At 47.8% G+C, this 19,434-nt stretch overlaps 1 protein-coding gene across 3 annotated transcripts in view; it reads left to right on the top strand.

Moving 5' to 3' along the window:
* Positions 1–19,434, top strand: part of MED13L (mediator complex subunit 13L) — a 212,344-nt gene that overhangs the window by 176,815 nt on the left and 16,095 nt on the right. For all 3 annotated transcript variants that reach the window (XM_069030806.1, XM_069030807.1, XM_069030808.1), the window contains 11 exons: positions 213–318; positions 687–811; positions 1,958–2,057; positions 5,408–5,628; positions 8,696–8,901; positions 11,152–12,095; positions 12,715–12,894; positions 14,505–14,728; positions 15,311–15,503; positions 17,093–17,543; positions 18,856–19,075. In XM_069030806.1, the coding sequence (XP_068886907.1) occupies positions 213–318; positions 687–811; positions 1,958–2,057; positions 5,408–5,628; positions 8,696–8,901; positions 11,152–12,095; positions 12,715–12,894; positions 14,505–14,728; positions 15,311–15,503; positions 17,093–17,543; positions 18,856–19,075 (2,970 nt within the window). The remainder of the gene's footprint in view (positions 1–212; positions 319–686; positions 812–1,957; positions 2,058–5,407; positions 5,629–8,695; positions 8,902–11,151; positions 12,096–12,714; positions 12,895–14,504; positions 14,729–15,310; positions 15,504–17,092; positions 17,544–18,855; positions 19,076–19,434) is intronic.

A 19,434-nucleotide genomic window follows, 5' to 3' on the forward strand; every position in this document is an offset into this window, starting at 1 on the left:
TGTGCAAACAAACATTTCAAAAGATATTTTTACCTGGAGATTTTGAGGTGGTTAATTACCTGGACTGGCTATCAGAGCTGAATGATGTCCATGGAATCCTTTGTAAATCTTACATTTAACTCAGACCCTTAGGTTTGGCTGGATGTAGGAAAACATTTGTTCTTGCATAGCTTAAATTCATATCCATGAAATCTCTTTAATTTTTTGTGTAGTCAGAAGATGTGATTGGTACCAAGGAAATCCCCCCAACAGGCCATTCCACACCAGTTCCTGATGGAAAAGATGCCATGTCCATTTTCAGTTCTGCTCCTAAGACTGGTGAGTTAAATCTCTTAGATTGGGTCTGCAAAGCAAAAATACCCATATGCCATAACATCTTGAGGGAAAAATCACATCCGAACTTTTGTCTGTAACATCAGAGCAACAGCCAGCTCCCAAACTGGCAAAAACTTGATTTTCCTTGTCTTTCTTATAAAAACAATTATATGTATATATATCTCAGCATATTAAACCAGCAGCAGCTCCTTCCTTGTTTCCCGGCTGCCCCTCGGTGGTTGCTGAGCAGCCTGCAAGGCTCCAGCACAGCAGAGGAGCTCAGTGCTGCTGGCAGAGGTGCTGCTGTGTCCCCGGCTGTGCTGCCCTGGTGCTGACGGTGCCCCCGTTTGTTTCCCGTTCCCGGCTGCCAGACCCGCGGCAGGACGGCGCTGCCGGCAGGGCCGGCTCCGGCAGCCTCACCCAGGTCACCGACCTGGCCCCATCCCTGCACGACCTCGACAACATCTTCGACAACTCCGATGAGGATGAGCTTGGGGTGAGTCTCTGTGGGACTGAGTATCCTCTAGGCCAGAAACCAGGAATCCTGCTGGGAATGATTATCCCTAATAGATGGGAGAGAGGGTTTCCAGGTAGGCAGGCTTGGATTTTAGCTAGGAAGGATTGCTGGCAAAGAGAGAGATCCTTCAGGAGATCTGTCCTGCATGGACAGGCTGTAAGGAGCTTCCAGAGGGAGAGCCATGCAGTTGCTTTATAAATCCATTATACCTAGTTCTGTGTCCTGACTTCTGTCAGAATTTTGTGTTAGAAAGTTGTGGAAAAGATCCAAGTTTTATTAACTGGTGATTAGTTCTTTTACCTTGTCTGAGAACCTGCCCAAAGAGAAATAAATTCAGCCTTACAGCATATTCCCATTCATTCTTCCAAGCACTTTATTTCAGTGCAAAGAGAAATAGTTGCTGCATGTTAGGAAATACAAAAGGAAATGCAGATTTGTATCAGTTATGAGAGGGGGAAACTGCCAGGGAAGGCAAAGATTTGAATAGTCACTATCTTTAAGCATAATCTAATATGGCCATAATGATACAGAAGGTGTCCTAAAGTGACTGTTAGTAGTAGATAAGGGTGTTTAAAAGCCTAATGCCTTTTTCTTGGCAGGACTTTACAAGTGCACCAGTTTCCTTGCTGTGGTTCCACACAAACTGCACTTCAGATGCCACAGTTAATATGCAAATCTACCAGAGGACTGTTCTGTCAAAATAAAAAATTACTTTCTTCTCTGAAGTTGGCCTGGACAGCCCTAATGTTTTTCCTGTCTTAACATTTGCATGTGTTGGGCTTACTCGCAGTGTCGTATTCCCATTCTTACCTTGGAGTAATCCATAGATGGAAACAAGTAGAGCAGTCACAGGCATTTCAAGCTCAGGGCTTGTGATAAAATTTTGAATATAATTTGTTGTGTATAGAAATATAAAAGTACATAGTTACATGTATGCATCAATTTATGAGGGGATATATAGACAGGCAAATATTTTTCTTTTGTTTTAGTGTTGAAAGAGGGGGGAAAAATCCAGACTCCTTGGGGGGCAGTGGGTGGGAGAGCAGAAAAGCAGCCGTTCTCTTTGGAGTGCAGTGCCCCTGCGAGGTGCCAGAGTCTGTGCTAACTGCAGTGTTTGGTTTGCAGGCCGTGTCCCCAGCCCTGCGCTCCTCCAAGCTGCTGGCAGCGGGCTCCGAGGAGCGGCCGCTGGGCAAGGACGGCCGGACCGCGGTTCCCTACCCTCCCAGTGAGTACCAGGGCTTCCTTCACTGGGCACAGCTCGGCCCTGCCCCGCGCACAGGCCTCGCTGTGCCAGCCCTGCAGTGGCGCGGGGCTCACGGAGGGTGCACCTGTGCTGGAGCTGCCAGGCTTTAATGAGGACAGTGGCAATACAGACACGGATTTTTAGTGAGCCTACCGAGATTTGAGGTGCTCTTCTGTCGGCATTGTTGTCTTAGTCTGGAACTGTGGGATGGGTTTGTTACAAATCTTTCTTTGGAAGCTCCCCCCTCTCTTCTCAGCTCGCTATTGGGCACTTACACCATTACCACATCCGTCTTTAAGTATAAATCCTTCTACTTAATGAAATCAAAGAATTTAAAACCATGGCTTACCAATTGGCCATGATGGTGCAACCTGTCTTAGAAGAAAATTGCAACCTGTCTTAGAAAAAAATTGCATCAACCATTTGACAAATTAAAACTAAAATCACCTTCAGGGTTTAATCTGGATGTGGAAGTGCATGATTAAATCAAAGGGCTGGGTTCTAACTGGAGGCACGGTGTAGACCTTTTACAGGTGGTTGTGGCAGTGATGCTTGTACAGGCCCTGCACATGGACAAGGGAGGTTATGGGAGTGCAGGAAACTGATGAAATTAGATTAAAATAATAGGGCTTTTTTCTAAGGACTGTGCCAACAGCTGTTGGGAATGACGACTGAGGTTTGTGTGCTCTGCTGCGTTTCTTGCACCTGACAGGAGGGGGCAGCCGGGGGGGGTCGGGCTCTGCTCCCAGGGAACAGGGACAGGAGGAGTGGGAACGGCCTCAGGCTGGGCTGGGGAGGGGCAGGGTGGATATTGGGAAAATTCCTTCACAGAAAGGGCTGTCCAGCCCTGGCACAGCTGCCCAGGGCAGTGCTGGAATCCCCATCCCTGGGGTGTGGATGTGGCCCCTGGGGACATGGGGCAATGGTGGCCTTGGCAGTGCTGGGAGTGGTTGGACTGAGTGATCTCAGAGGGCTTTTCCAGCCTGAACAGATCTCTGATTCTATTGTGGTATAGGTGGCATTCTCTTGAGATGAAGGAGAAATGTGTCTGTGTTTGTGGGACAGGAGGAACGTGAGAATTTTTGGTATAACAGTAACGAATCAAATGAAAAATTACTTAGTGGTGAGAAGGAAGAGTGTTTGATTTCTGTGGCCACTATAAGCAGAAATCCAATCTCTCTGCAAATCATTCTTTAATGCCTTCTCATTAACTTCAGCTGGTAATGAGAACAAATTGAGGTGAAGAAAAAAACCAGTCTGAAGGAGATGAGTCAGAGTTTTATGGACCCATAAAAGCTGTGCTGATTTACTCAAATGTAGAAGTCTGAAGTATACAGAGATTGGATTTTGACAGGTTTAGTTGATCCATAGCTTTTTAAAATATGCAAAGCTTTTTCAAGCATGACACACATGAAAATGAATGATGATAGTTGCCTGTTGCTGTAGGGTTGGGGGATTTTTTGTAATTAAACTTTTTTATGAATCTGCACTGCAGAATTTTGCTAAGTGGAGTGAGCTGGAGGTGAGAAAATGATGTAGTGTGAAGTTAAACAGATACACTCCACTTGTAGCTGTGGCCTTGCACCAGCTGTCGAGGCAGAGCAGTGTCTGTGGGGAGCTGAAGTGCCTTGTACAGCATCATAAATTCCTACTGGCCACCCTTCATTTTCACCTTCCTCCCTGTCCCCTCTCCAGTGCCTAAAGCACCTCTCTCTGCTGAGAAACAGGGAGCCAATCCAGCTGCCAGCCTGAACACTGTATTTTATACTAAGGTTGGTGGAAAAGAATTTCTTCCATTCTGCTGAACCTGCTGTCAGCACTGATTCATCCTGTATCAGGACAAGACTAAGGTCTTAAATTCAAATACTGAAAGAGTGGAGGAAAGAATATAGACGGAGTGGGAATAATTCATAGCCCATTGTTTACTCTGCTGCTCCAGATTGTGAAGGACTTTGGGTTCAGCTTGGATAGTTATTACCAAAAGAACTGCATTTTGAGAGGATTTCCCCTATTTGTTTCACTTTGTCTAAAGAGTTGCCTGGCCGTGTCATCTCTGAGCACAAAAGCATCACATGCAGGGCTGGCTCTGTTAAGGCAGAGTGGAGACACATCCTGAGGCTGCAGCATCCTACACAAATGTTCTGTTAGTGCAGGTACTCACCATCCATATACAGTTGTAATCCCATCACTTATTTCTGCATTTTTCTGTTAGTTTTTGAGAACAGTACTTCTTCTTACCTGTTTGGATTTCCACAACATGGTGTTTACCAGTCAGAAATCCATCCATATTGATTTATGAATTTTCCATCATCTTTAGGCTGCAGATGTTACCGAGCACAAGAGTGTCCCTGTGTCCCGTCAGCTTGGGTGTGGAAATGGGATTGGGCATTAAATCTGTCAGAGAAAGTATCTAAGAGGAGACACTTGATGGAATTCACCCTTCTCTAATTACAGTGGTTCACCAGTGATGGTTTTGTTCAGAGTGGATTAGTCCTAATTCAAGTCAGGAAAATAGAGCATTTATGCTGAATGTGACACAAAATAAATAGGGTGTACCTGGAAGGAAGCAGAATGGAAGTGGGGAGAACATGCAGGACTTGGTGTGATTTGTGTTTGATTGCATTACAGTGCATGGGGCATCTCTGTCAGGGTTGGTTGTTCTGCTTAAAGAAGAAAAACAGCCAATGGATAATTCCATTACATTCATTTCCTGAGAAGTCAGGGATTTTCCTGGCTTAATGTCTTGTGATGCAAAATGATAATTTTGTGGCTTCTCTGGCACTGGAACTTCAGGCTGCCTGGCAGTCTGTTCCTAGGCAGGACTGCCCGTGTTTGTGGCAGGAGCTGTGTTGCCATGGACCAAATGAGGCTACAGTGACTGAGTGGAGAAATCCAGCTCAGGGCACATGAATTCCAAAGGCCTCCGGTTTTGGGGCTCAGTGTCAGCTCTGGCAAAGGGAGGAAACTCCTCTGAGACTCCTGAGAAGCAGTCACTGGGGTGAGCTTGGCATTAATGTCAATTCATCTCTCCAGTTAGGAAGGATTTATTAGTTGCTGGTAAACTGTACATTTGTTTGTCTGTCTACCAGGTTGTTGTTTCTGCTGAACAATAACCTTGCAGAGTATCCCTAGGAATTTGGGGAATTTATCCCTAGGAGTTAACTTTTGGTCTAGACTTACACTGCTGTCAGAACCCCAGTAAGTCTGGAGGAGCTTTGCTAGTTTTTAACTGATGAAGTAAGAGCTCGCATTGAGTTGGTCTCTTCTGTTTTATTGAATTTCCTTGAGAATTTTTATTTTAATGATTAACTGTGTTGTTTCATCCTATTCAGCTGTGGCAGATCTCCAAAGGATGTTTCCAACACCACCCTCTTTGGAACAGCACCCTGCCTTCTCCCCAGTGATGAGTTACAAAGATGGAATAAGTTCAGAGACTGTGACTGCCTTGGGAATGATGGAGAGCCCTATGGTCAACATGGTTCCAACACAGCTGGCTGAGTTTAAAATGGAGGTGGAAGATGGATTAGGTAGCCCTAAACCTGAAGAAATTAAGGTAACATACCAGAAATGTGGGATTTTTACAAACTCCTCTATGCACACTTTGATTTTTATAAACGAGTCCCATGTAGTGTGTGTAGCAGCTAACAAACGTGAGCTGGACCCATGTAAAGAACCTGTCAGGCTGAAGTTGGAAAAATATTCTTCTCCAGTAAAAGAGCTTTTTAATTGTTTCCCTGATTTTAACTGTAGGCATTTTTCTTCTAGTAATCTTGTGTTTGTAATGGTTCTGGGTGTTCTCAGGAAACAAACAGTATTGTCTGTGAAACGAGCCCTGTGCCGAACAGAGAGAATGTACATGTATGGAAAAACACCACACTCCTGCCTAAGGAGCTGTTAATTGATGCATTTCTTCAGATAATTTCTCTGTGGCACCTTCGCTGTGCCCCCCTCCCTGCTGCCAAGCTGGGCACACAGTGGGATAAAGTGGTGCATGTAGAAAGGCTGCCTTTATCTCTCTGAAATGTTCCTTTTTTGGTTAGGGTTGAAACTCTCTGAGAAAGCCCAGGGGTTGAACTTGCTCTGTTTCTTCTTCAGCTGATGTTACTTCACAAGTTTTAAGGCCAGATGGGACCATTCTTATCTGACTTTCTGTATAACACAGGTCAGGTAATGTCACCTAGTTCTCCTCTCTCGAGTCCTGTAGTGTCTCAGTAAGAGCTGTTCGTGGCTGGGGACTCTGGGTTCTCGTGACATCCCAGTGTGGCCATTTCTCCATAGCATCCCATGGAGGGACCCAGCATCAGCACTGGTGTACATTGGTTGTGTCATTGTTCCATCACAGGGTAGGAGCAGGGCAACACCATCCTGCCTGTGTGTATCCTGCATCCCTGAACTTCTGGGGCTGCCTTTCGGCACTTTTGCCAGAAGGTATTGTTGCCATATTTCCATGCATACAGCCTGAGGGGTTTTTTAATAAAAAGTGCACTTTTTGTGTGGAAATGCACAGCACCTTGTTCTGCAGCAAGCTGCTCTGTACATGGGGAATAGCAAGGGAGATGCCCACTCTAACTCTGGCTTCCTGGTAGTCCCCAGCCCTTGATTTTGTAGCCTATTTTTCTCCTTCAGACCCACCTGTCCCTCATGTGCCACAGCCTGTTCCTTCTATTTCAGCAGCCATCTTTCTCCCCAGCACCACCTCCTTCCCTCTCCTTTGTGCCCATGTTGGAATTAACTGAACGCTGATTTTTAGGGGTCTGCATTGCTGAGCCAGGGACACGCTTGGACATGGACAAGAAGTGGCTGTGTTGGTGTGAGGATACTGATGGATGCCTTTGTTCAGTGTAAATGATGTGGTTAGCTGTGAAGTAGGATATTTTCCTGGCAGCAGGAATAGCATCCCTCAGGCAGACTGCAAGGGAAGCCCTGGCAAATCCCACAGGGTGACTTCTTCCACAGGAACTTTCAGTTTTGTCCCTGGGAGAGGAAGGAATTCCTGTCCCTGTCAGGAAGCAGGACAGCCTGTGGGACAGCATTCCAGGGTTGTGCTCCCATGTTTTGGTGCCAGTCCAGTGTGTCCAGTCAGACCCCGGCACTCCCAGCTCATTTCCCTGCCAAGGGCTGAGCTGGCAAGGAGCTTGTCCCAGCAGGTCTGTGGAGAAAGGGGCTTTGCAGAGGTGGGAGGGAATTCCCAGTGTCCCTCCTGAAGGCAGAACCCTCCTGGACACCAGGACATGGGGCAAGTCTGCCTCGGTACTGCCAGATCTCTCCTTCCTTCCTCCCTGAGCTCTCACTGGGAGGCACCTTGGCAAGAGACAGCTTCTCAGTGTGTGCTCCAGGGCAGTCTCCATTTCCTGCCTTGAGTTGGTGCATCCACAAGTTTTTATGCCATTACAGGAGTCTGAAATAAGTTTTTTATAGGGTTTGTAAGATTTTGCCTTGCCACAAACCTTGCTGGTTTTTCTCTTCGGCTTGTGCAGTAAATTGTTTGCTTAAGAACAGGATAAGTTGGGCCTGGAAAAGAAGTCTGTCTTGGAATTTGTTGAGCTGAAGGTTTTTGAGCAGGAGCAGATTTCAGGGCATCATTGATACCAAAGATATTTTAATCTCCCTCACCAACCATTATAGGAGTATTAAAATACTTATTTTAATTCTGCCTGAGAACATTTCCAACAGCACAGTTGACTGGCTTCTGAGTGTGTCACACCTGCTCATACACACCAGTGGGGGAAACAAGCACTAAACCCATTGCTGATCATTCTGAGAGCATGGAAGGAGATTCCTTGTGCTGAGCATTCCACAGCTGGAGATAGTAATCCACACATTCCTCATCCCTCAATGCTTGACAAGGTGCAAGGGAAAAATGCAAAGCTCTAATGAGATGTTAAATACTGAGACTGCTGTTAATGTTTTCCTACTGATTTTTACTTTGCAGTAGTGCCTCAAAAGGACTAGTTCTGATCTCCTGAAAGAGCTGCAATAGCTCTAAAACTCTGGCTGAAGTTCTTGTCATCAATCTCTGCAAGCAAACCTGACAGTCACTGCAAGCCCAGCTGGGCTGAACTTCATTGATAGTTAATATAGTGTTTGCTGGATGGTTTAGATATTTGTATTTAATACTCTGTGTAATGATTAGCATGTGCAAAGTGTGCACTGTTATTGCTAAAGTGATGTGAACCCCCACAGTGGGGGTTATTCAGAGAGGCTCCCTCAAGGCACCTCAGGGTTCCTCACACTCTGACAGCCTCTCCCCACTGTCAGTACAGAAGTCTTGCAAAGATCAATCTTTTAAGTGCCTAAATGAGGTGCTAAAAGTTAGGTAGTGTGAAAATTTCATAGTGCACTACTGATGTTTTGGCACAGCTTGTCTGAAATGAGCCTGATCCAATTGTGAAACCTCCTGCCATAAAGCTGTGCAGCATCTTGGCATAACCAGGAGCCTTAGCTGAGTTTCCTTGAAGGAACTGCTCTTGAATGCTTTGTAGAATGAATAAATATAGTGAATTTGGGGGGGGAAAGGTAATTGTAGACAGTTCAAACAGTACAATAGATTTGAATTAAAAATAAATATCTAAAGAGCAACCCAACCACATTGTTTTAACAAGGTCACTTGGGTGTTACAGGATTTTTCGTATGTGCACAAAGTTCCATCACTTCAACCTTTCGTGGGCTCCTCCCTGTTTGCTCCACTGAAGATCCTGCCCAGCCAGTGCCTCCTACCTCTGAAGATTCCAGATGCCTGCATCTTCAGGCCTTCTTGGGCTGTTCCTCCGAAAATTGAACAACTTCCATTGCCACCTGCAGCCACTTTCATCAGAGATGGCTACAAGTGAGTACAGCCTCGGAGGAATGGAGTCTGTCCAGCCCATGCCTAAAGCTGGGTGTAACTAAAATGGTTGTTTGCATTAACAGTGCTTTAACCTGCAAATGTATTTTAAACCTTTTAGGTTTGTCATTGACTGAGATCAAAACACTTCTGATAGCAGGAACATTTAAGCCTGGCTTTGGCAGTCAGGGGTGTTACAGTATGTGTCCACTCGCAGTGCTTTTGAAAGAACAGGAACATGCAGTACTGAATTAATGGCAACTTCTGATACAGGAAAATACTGTGATTCAACAGACACCACAAGTGTTGGGGAACAAAATGAATGCACTGAACCTCTCACATCTCTGCCCTCCCATTTCCATGTCCAGCCTCCAGCCAGGCTCCCTTGTGTCACTTTGAGCTCCAGCCTGGTGATCTCTGGTCCTGGAGATTGCATTTGCCCTTCTGAGGGCTCTGGAAATGTTGAGTGGGCCTGTGGGAGCTCCTGTGGTGTCCCTGAGCGGGGCCATGGGGAGCTGCTGATCAGACAGATGTTGGTCCATGTCCTGTCCTGTCCCACCATTCCTGAGACCCAAAGAGGAGATGCCAAGTAGAAGAGTGCTGTGACATGAAGGGAACCACTGACGTTCATTTTCCAAGCTTGGATTCCTCACTCTGTTCTCAGAAATGAGCAGTGTTTATGGAGGAAATTCATTGCTGGAGGTTTTGAAAGCTAGCAAGAATTTGCACCATTAATAAAATCTCTGAAAAAGCATAGTAATAGTACAAAGGTCTCCTGCTGCACTGCTTCATTTCTAGAGGAAGCAGTCTGTATCTTTAAATCAGTCTGTAAGTCCTTTAAATCAGTCCTTTTTCAGCCCCAAAGGGTCCTTCAGTATTCTCAAAAGAATTGCAAAGAAAAAATTGTAAACCCTTGATATAGTGCCTAGGGAGCAATTTAATTCTCAGGTTTTTTCATAATAGTAACTGATGCACCGGGCCTGAGCTGGTTATTAATTTCAGGTATTTGTTGGGGAAAAAACCCTTTCATTTTCAATCTAATCCAATTAGAGTGAGGATTATTACTGCAGGCTTCCGACAGAGTGGTGATTGCCAATCAGGGTTTCTAGGTCACCTTTTCTTATTAGTCTGAGGCACTCGCTCTGCTGCCGCTCCACAACTCCTTCAGACCCTGCTTCATTATTTTCCCTTCTGCTTCGAGTTGGACACACATCAGTTCAAGGTAATAAAATGATTGTAAGGAAAGGGGTCTTCAGTGTTTTCCTTTTCAAGTCACTAATGATAGGTAGGCATTCAAATGATGACAGTCCTTTCCAATAACACACAAAACACACTATGGGGACAGACAAACATGAAAAATCTCCGTTTCCCCTTCCTTATTGAGAGACTTACTGAGTTCTTACACTCTTTCCTTATTCTAATATGTAATCAACACATTACAAGAAAAGTAAGCAGGTTAGAAGTGATGTGGAAAGAGAAAAGTAAAGATCTTATTCTTTCATTGGCCCCTTATTACCTGTTTCTTGAACTGAATCCTTGCAGATGAAAGACAGATCTCATAGGATGTACAAACTGTTCTGTGGTCACTTGAATTTGGCAGGAAATGACAAAAACAGAGTAATAAAACCCAGTCACAAATGGAGATGACCCAAAAATACAATTCTTAGCTTTACTGGACTAAGAGTTTGTAATGGAACGTGTCCCATTGTGCTGCAGACCGTGTAATCCGAAATGAGGATTTGTGTTTATAGAATCAGACATGCAGTGTGTGTCCATGAGGGGATACCGTGTATCAGAGCCACATGCATGACTTGTGACAGCTATTTAAAGTGGTCATTTCTAAAATAAAATAAGATTTCTGTCTCTCTGAAATACTTTCATTTCCACTAATCTGTATCTCTTCACAGATAGTGGTGTTTAAAATAAAAGCTACTATTTCTTTTTTCCCTAGAAAAGTTGCAAACATCCTAAATCTTAACTTGATCATTTACCTAGGGATTGTTCTCAAGAGCATTTGAGTCTTAGACCATGAGAATAATCTTTAAGAGGGTGAAGTGATACCTTTTATCATAATGATAAGAAACAGTGGTGCTTGTGGTGAGAATTCAGAGTTCTGTTGAGAGCCACGAGTAAAGGTTATGAGCGGAGTGTTCTTTACTGCGGTGTCAATGAGTCCCTTCAGGTTTCACCATCTCCTGGTATTTAAAAATGAACTTTGACAAAAGGCTCTCTGTTCCCATCCCTTCCCTGCAGCAACGTGCCCAGCGTGGGCAGCCTGGACCAGGACTACCTGCAGATGAGCACGCCCCAGATGAGCACGCCGGTGACGCTCAACAGCGCGGCCCCCGCCAGCAACAGCGGCGCGGGGGTGCTGCCGTCGCCGGCCACGCCGCGCTTCTCCGTGCCCACGCCGCGCACGCCGCGCACGCCCAGGACTCCCCGGGGCGGGGGCACCGCCAGCGGCCAGGGCTCCGTCAAGTACGACAGCACCGACCAGGGCTCCCCCGCCTCCACGCCCTCCACCACGCGGCCGCTCAACTCGGTGGAGCCGGGCACGGTGCAGCCCATCCCGGAGGCGCACAGCCTGTACGTGACCCTGATCCTCTCCGACTCCGTGCTCAACATCTTCAAGGACAGGAACTTCGACAGCTGCTGCATCTGCGCCTGCAACATGAACATCAAGGGCGCCGACGTGGGGCTGTACATCCCCGACTCCTCCAACGAGGATCAGTACCGCTGCACCTGCGGCTTCAGCGCCATCATGAACCGCAAGCTTGGCTACAACTCCGGGCTCTTCATCGAGGACGAGCTGGATATTTTCGGCAAGACCTCGGACATCGGCCAGGCTGCGGAAAGGCGACTGATGATCTGCCAGAGCAACTTGATCTCGCAGATGGGAGAGGGAGCCAGGAGGAGCCAGGAGCCTCCCATGAGCCTCCTGCTGCTGCTGCAGAACCAGCACACGCAGCCCTTCACATCGCTGAGCTGCTTGGATTACATGGCCTCCAACAACCGCCAGACGCTGCCCTGCATCAACTGGAGCTACGACCGGCTGCAGGCCGACAGCAACGACTCCTGGGTGGAATGTTTCAACGCCCTGGAGCAGGGCAGGCAGTACGTGGACAACCCCACGGGGGGCAAGGTGGACGAAGCCCTTGTCCGAAGTGCCACTGTCCATTCCTGGCCTCACAGCAACGGTACGGGCACAGCTGAGCCTTTTGTCTCTGAATATTTTGTGACCTCTGTAAATCTGTTTAGTTGTGACTCATGTAATCTTTATGTGGGAAATGATAGGACTAAAAATATGCTAGAGATAAAGTAGATTTCTGAACGCTTGTGAATTACATCAAAGTACCAATAATCCCGTTGTCTTCAGACTTCGTGGCCTAAATTAGAAATGAGTCTGTGGAAGTTCACAAATCTGAAGCAAATTCAGGTATTTGGGGGAAGGCAAAATTAGAGGCCCTTTTTGCTTTTGGAGAAGGGTATAAGCAGTCAGCAGAAAATAATTGCTCTGTTTGACTTAGGGGGAAAAAGGGGAAAAAGTGCCAAGGGGGGGAAAAATTATAAATAAATATTACCTGTTTGTATAGTGAAGATGCTCTGGCATCTTGTGACCTGAGCTGGACACTAGTGACACTGAAATGTGTGTGTAAAGGCCTGTGGTGACAGCAGTGTTTTTGACAAGTACCACATTGAGTGCCATCCAGCTAATTAGAGTTGTCCATATTCCATGGGCAGTGTGCAGAGCAATCTGTCGTGTCCAAGGGGTTGCTGTCCCTCCCTGAAGTGATTGCTGCTCCTTGTCCCTTGCAGTGCTGGACATCAGCATGCTCTCCTCCCAGGACGTGGTGCGCATGCTGCTCTCCCTGCAGCCCTTTCTCCAGGACGCTATCCAGAAGAAGAGGACAGGAAGGACCTGGGAGAACATCCAGCACGTGCAGGGACCACTCACCTGGCAGCAGTTCCATAAGATGGCAGGACGGGGGACCTATGGTACCTACACTGGGCTCTGTGCCAAGTCAGAGTGCAGCTTCCTAGAAATGGGCACTTTCTCCTGGAAATGTGTTAGGAAGGGGGCTGTTCATACAGCCTGGGGTCATGAGGGGGTTCTTCACAGAGCTTTAAAGTGCCTCAAAAGGCCTTTGTGACACCCTGATGGAGGTTTTACCCCTCCAGGTGATGAACATTTACAGGGAGCAGAAACTGTGGGGTGAGGCTCAGCCCCCCTACCTGAATGGGGGGCTGGCTCAGACCAAAGCAAGCTGGTACAGACATAATGGGAGTGGAGGGAGCTGCTGAAATCAGCCACATCCTAATGGGAACAGGGGCTGTGTGAACTCTGCAAATCCACAAAAACTGGGAGTGCTTTCTCCACAGAGGTTCTCGTAGTCTTAATGAGAAGTTTCAGTTCCAGTATCTCCTGGCTGTAAGTGACACCTCTGGAAAACACAAATTACAAACCAGGTTTTGTCTGTGCACGTTTGCAGAATAATGACGGGCGTTTCAATCTATTTCTTGCCTGCAATTTATTGCAGGCTTAACCAGTGCAGTCTGGTATAATTTTTTTCCTACAGCTCCATCACGCTTTGCTCTCTGCTGGTAATGGATGTATTGCTGCTTTCCTTGGGGCTGGGACAATGGGGGTAACTCTAGTTCCTGTCTAAAGCTGTTGTGCCCCACCAGGAGCACTTCTAATGATTTTTCCAGCATTTGAAACTTGAAGAGTTAGGATTTGCCAATTGTTACCAGAGAAGAACACCAAAATTCCCATAGAGTGCAGAGCAGAGCCTTTGATGGAAAGTCAGTGAACTTTACTGGATGCTGACTTTTTAATAAAGTTGAATTATATTCTGCAGGAACTACTGGGTATATTTTACCTTGACATTTTCAGCAATATTTCTTCTACTGAGGCAGTATCTGGGAGACACCCTGTTACACTGGGTAATAATCCTCTCTGTGGGGACAGCAGTGCTCAGAGCACATCCTATGGAGAGGGGCAGGAGGCAATTTTTAGAATTATAATAACTTTGTGTAGTATTATATACCTGGGAATGAATTTCTCTAAGCATCCGTAATTTTGCATAACCAGGGGAGGTGGATGAAGAGCTGGAAGGTCAGATTTTGTGTGTTCCTATTATTACTTGTGATTGAAAAGGACCTCCTGGGCTGTGGTTATGGATATGACAAAGGAAAAACCAGGAGATGAAGCCTCGGGAAGGGCAGTACATGTGCTTGGAGTACACTGGGAGATGTTTTATTGCAGCTTTCTAGGAAAGTTTAAGTGGTGCTTGGATCAGCTCCCTCCACTTTGGCCAACAACTTTGATTATATGACATTTCTTTAGTACGATATAAATCTTCCCTCTCCTTTATTAAATATCTTTTCCAAGAAGAAGGGCTGGGAGTGTGTGGTTTATCAGGCATGGCGCACCCTCGATAACCATTTCCACTCCATGATAGACCTGTAGGACACTCAGCACAGCAAGGGATGAGTGATTTCCAGTATTCCTGTAAAAGAGCCCACATCCTGGGCCATCAGAGACCCACTGCAGTTAAACCAGGTATTTTAACATCTTTTCTTTATTTGTTTTTTCCCCTGTGAAGGCTCTGAGGAATCTCCTGAGCCTCTCCCGATCCCGACACTGCTGGTGGGCTATGACAAGGACTTCCTGACAATCTCTCCGTTCTCCCTGCCCTTCTGGGAGAGGCTCCTGCTGGACCCCTACGGGGGCCATCGGGATGTCGCCTACATCGTGGTGTGTCCGGAAAACGAGGCCTTGCTCGACGGAGCCAAAACTTTCTTCAGGGACTTGAGTGCTGTATATGAGGTTGGAAAGAGGGACCACACTGAATTATTGCTTCTTAGGTGTCATTGCTGCTCCAGTGCATGTCCGCTGGGCATGGGGTTTAAAGTAACAACTATTTGAAGAAGGGTTTTTTTTTCATTTTGAGGGCTTTCTGCAATTTCAGAGTCCAAGAATGCTGTTGGAGTGACACTGGGATTCTGTGGGCATTTGGGGGTGTTTGTTGCCAGTACATATTCATTTCACAGAGGAGGCAGCAGTGGCATTAACAGAGCTGCAGCCTCCCAGTGATGGCCCAACCAAGCCTAAAGAGCAAGGAGGACATTAAAGAAGCTGTTGCTTTCTCACAGTTGCTAGGCTGGGGATAAAAGCATTTATTTCTTTAGCATGTGCTCCCCAATAGGTCAGATTCCTTTGTAACCTTAGTTTTGCTGTGAGTGCAGTTCAAGCCCACAGATAAATGTAGCCTGTTCTTTAAAGATACTTATTAAGAAGCCCCCCAGCTGTGTGCTGAGAATGAGGGGATTAGGCCACAAACCAGTCTCTGTAACTTCCTAGGGTGGTTGGCATCTCCTTACAGGTGTTTGTCCTTCCCTCCCCTGGCAGATGTGCAGACTTGGGCAGCACAAGCCCATCTGCAAAGTGCTGCGGGACGGGATCATGCGGGTGGGCAAGAGCGTGGCGCAGAAGCTGACGGACGAGCTGGTGAGCGAGTGGTTCAGCCAGCCCTGGGGCTCCGAGGACTGTGACAATCATTCCAGGCTCAAGCTCTACGCGCAGGTCTGCCGCCATCACCTCGGTGAGTGACAGCCTCGGGACGTTGGGGGGGCACGTGCAAAGCCACAGTGTGGGTTTTCTAAAGGTGCAGATTATGATCTGTATAAAAATTAAAAGGGTATTACAAGGTTTTATCTTAATTTTTTAATCCTTCCATGTTAAATTTGTCTACTTCAGAAAGCTGCATTTTTTGTCACTCTAGGGGTCATGTCAGAGATTCAAAAGCCAATTCTTACTTTTTTAGACAATCAGTTTGGTATAAGGTGTTCGTGTAGCACAAAGGTCACAGAATCACAGACTGCTTTGGGTTGGAAGGGACCATAAAACTCATCCTGTTCCACGCCCTGGGACACCTTCCACCAGACCAGGTTGCTCCAAGTCCTCTGCGATCTGGCTCTGAACACTTCCAGGGATGGGGCAGGTGTTCCACACAAGACTGGAGGTGCCCATGGATGTGGTTTACTGCTGCTGACACATCTCATCACAGCCGTGTGACAGAGCCGTGTCACGGTGCCCTGCAGTGTAAGGTGTATTTGTAGGAGAGAGGACTCTGCAGAGGCAATGAGTTAACACGGGGAGAAGAAAAACTGCTGGAATCCTTGGTGCCTGGGGCCTCAGTCTGCTCTGTGTGGACCCTTAGAACCACAGGACCCTGAAGGCACCTTTGCCTCTGGACCTCACGCTGGCTTATTTCTCTCCTGAAACAGTGACACTTTAAACTCAGTCTGGTTGTTTTTGTTACGGCCCCCTGCCCTGTTTGTTCTGTATTACAGCAACGTCAGGAGCGCTGGTTTGGTGAGGGAGTGTAGAACCTGAGAGTGTGGAAGGGTGTAACATCTGCTGGGGCAGGATCAGCTGACTGCTGCTGGCTGAGTCCCTGCAGGCACCTGATTTCATCTGGGGACAGACACGGTTGTCTTCTCCCAGCATGGGTCCAGAGTCAACATATATTGTGTATGTGACTGAGAATTGGGATCTTAGCATGAGACACAGGAATTATGGCAAGGGGAGAAATTATTATAACACTACTGAAGTACCTCAGGCTTCCCTGCAGAAAGAGGCACCGTGTGTACAGTCAGATGAGGAATTGGGCTGCTCAGTTCACATCTGAGGCATCTGGCAGGGGCAGCATTGGGAACTTCCCTGCTGGTGATTTACCACTTTGGAGAGCAAATAAATAATAAATATTCATTTATCACTGTGGTATCTCACAGTAGAAATAACTACATTAAAGTTTGCCATGATTGTAGTTCAGATATAAATGACTCTAAGGTTTCCAACCTGACAGAGATAACCTGGCAGAGACTGCAGAGCTGAGCACTGTACAATGCTGTTACTACCATACAGTCTGGCCAGAGATCAGAACGTGTCAGTACCAGCTTCACAAAGCCCTGCAAAGTCAGTCCTGGCTTTAAAGACAATTGATCGTATCAGTTCGAACTGAAACCCTGAGGAATGGATTCCAAAGCAAACACGGGTTATGGAGATTCCGTTCTCTTACCATTTGCATACTCTTAGAACGTTCTAAAAGTGCAGGGAATGTCGTCCGAGTTGCAGGTTGATGCAGGTTCCTTTGATCTGTCATTAATCCCTCTTTCCATGCCGTTCCAGCACCTTACTTGGCCACCCTGCAGCTGGACAGCAGCCTCCTGCTGCCCCCCAAGTACCAAACGCCGGCTCCGAGCCAGCCGCAGGCAGCTCCGGGGAGCTCGGGAGCCGCTGCTTCCAGCTCCTCCTCGTGTCTCTCGGCCGCCGCCGGGGCCCCTGCCCCGGGCAGCTCCTTCAGCTCCACGCCCAGCGCGGGCGCCACGAGCCTTCCGGCCGGGAGCGCCTCCTCCTCGGGCTCCTCGGTGCCGCAGCTGTCCGCGTCCTCTGCCACGCCCGGCGCCAGCCAGATGGGCACCTCCTCCTCCACGCCGGGCTTCAGCGGCAACGCCGGCTCGGGCCAGAGCAGCGGCGGCGCGGGCGGCACGGCCGAGCGCCCGCAGGGCAGCGCGGGCCCCGGCGCGGACAGCGAGCCGGGCCCCAGCCTACCGCAGCAGCAGCAGGACGGACAGGAAGGGTAAGGGAAGCGCTCGCGCGGTCCGAGCGCTGCTCGCTAACCCCTGTCCTGCACGCAGCCAGCCTCTGAGCCTTAGGGAAACCCTTCAAAGGAGAGGCCCCTCTGACAGGTGCAGCACAGCCCAGCAGGTGGGAGCGGGGCAGGGCCTGCTCCTGTGTGAAGCAGTCACTGACAAAGGGGAGCTGGAAAAAACACCCCTCCCCTTTTTCAGCACAAGAATCCCAGCCTGGTTCAGCTGCATGGATGTGGAGCTGCCTTAGGACCTTCCACCTGGCCTGCCCCTGCAGCACCAGGAGCACATGGGCTGTGTCAGGTCCTGTGCCAGGCCTGTACCCCATAGTACCCCATGGATCTGAGTGCCTCTTGCTCCATCACACCTGCAACATTAACAGATGCAAAATGCAAGCCATGGATTTTTTTTCCCCCTAATTTTCTTGCATTGCAGGTGTTGTTTTGCAAGCAGGCACACTGTGAGGTCAGGAGACACGATTGTAGTCCTGTTACTTTAAAATAAATTTGAGCAGCACAACTTTTTTAAAGACTTCATTATGAATAGCCATCCATCACATAAAAATTAAGAAAATTTTTTTAGCATTGTACATAAGTAACTTCCTGAGCCAGCATGTTTTTCATTACTCTCATAATAATGCACATTGCTGATAGTCCTGGTGTGTGTTATGGAGAGGGAAAAGCCCACATCCTGCTGTAGCTGGGCTTGTCCTTGAGACATCTGTTCCCTGATCTGTGCAAAACACCCTGTGAGCAGCTGCAGGGGCTTCTGACAGAGCCGGAGCTGCTTTGATCACTTACAGATGTTGAGCCTCTCTCTCCTGGCTGATGCATGGGAGGAGCATTTTACCAAGTAAGAAATACTCAGTTGCTCCTGTTACCAGTGGAGCCTTCCCCGGACCTGAGCAGGATTCCAGGCCCCATGAATAGCTGTGGCACTTCTGAATTCCTGCTCTCCCCCTTCCACTTCTCCCAAAAGCAAACCCTGAACTGCACCAAAACCCAGACGTGCACCTACATGAAAACACACAGAGCTAATGGTAGGCAGCTTTTCCATCTTCCTCAGGCATCATCTGGTCTGACTGCATTCAGTGAGATGCTGTCAGACTGTATGGTACCTTTAGTGCCTAATTAACCCCAGCTATTTCGGATTAGGAGCTGCTCTGGGCACAGCTCATCTCAATCCCCATCCTCCTGGGTTTTAGTTTTGCTCCTGGATGTGAGAATTGCTCATGCTTTCCTTCCCCCTGGCTCAGCCTGGCCCCAGACACAGCAGTACTCACCCCGTGGCTCTGCCCCCCAGCACGTCGGAGCGGGAGCGGATCGGGATCCCCACGGAGCCGGAGGCTGCGGACAGCAACGCCTACCCCCCCGCCGTGGTCATCTACATGGTGGACCCCTTCACCTACACTGCCGACGAGGAGTCTGCCTCCACCAACTTCTGGCTCCTGAGCCTCATGAGATGCTACACAGAAATGCTGGACAACTTGCCTGAGAATATGAGGAATTCTTTCATTCTCCAGGTAATTCTGCCTTCCTCTGTACCCTCACGCCGAGTCCCTCTGTCACAGCACACCTGTGATGCGGACACTGTGCTAAAAGAGAGAAATGGGAGATAATACATAAAATGGAGGTGTTATTTACAAATTATTTTGCTGACAGTGCAAGTCTGTGTATTAAAACAACCCCTTGAGTTTGTTTTGATGAGGAGATTAGAGCAGCCCAGAATCCCTGCATTGAATCTGTCCCATGGTCCCAGCAATCCTGTCTGCCCCATGCTTCCTGGAGAGGGATTTCAGTTATTTAAGTTGCAGCTTGAGTTGTCATTGCCAGAACTGGCCTGTTGCTCCTTTGATTACTTTACATGTTGAGTTGTCTGCTG

Source organism: Aphelocoma coerulescens, chromosome 15 (assembly GCF_041296385.1).
Source record: "Aphelocoma coerulescens isolate FSJ_1873_10779 chromosome 15, UR_Acoe_1.0, whole genome shotgun sequence".
Lineage (NCBI taxonomy): Eukaryota > Metazoa > Chordata > Aves > Passeriformes > Corvidae > Aphelocoma > Aphelocoma coerulescens.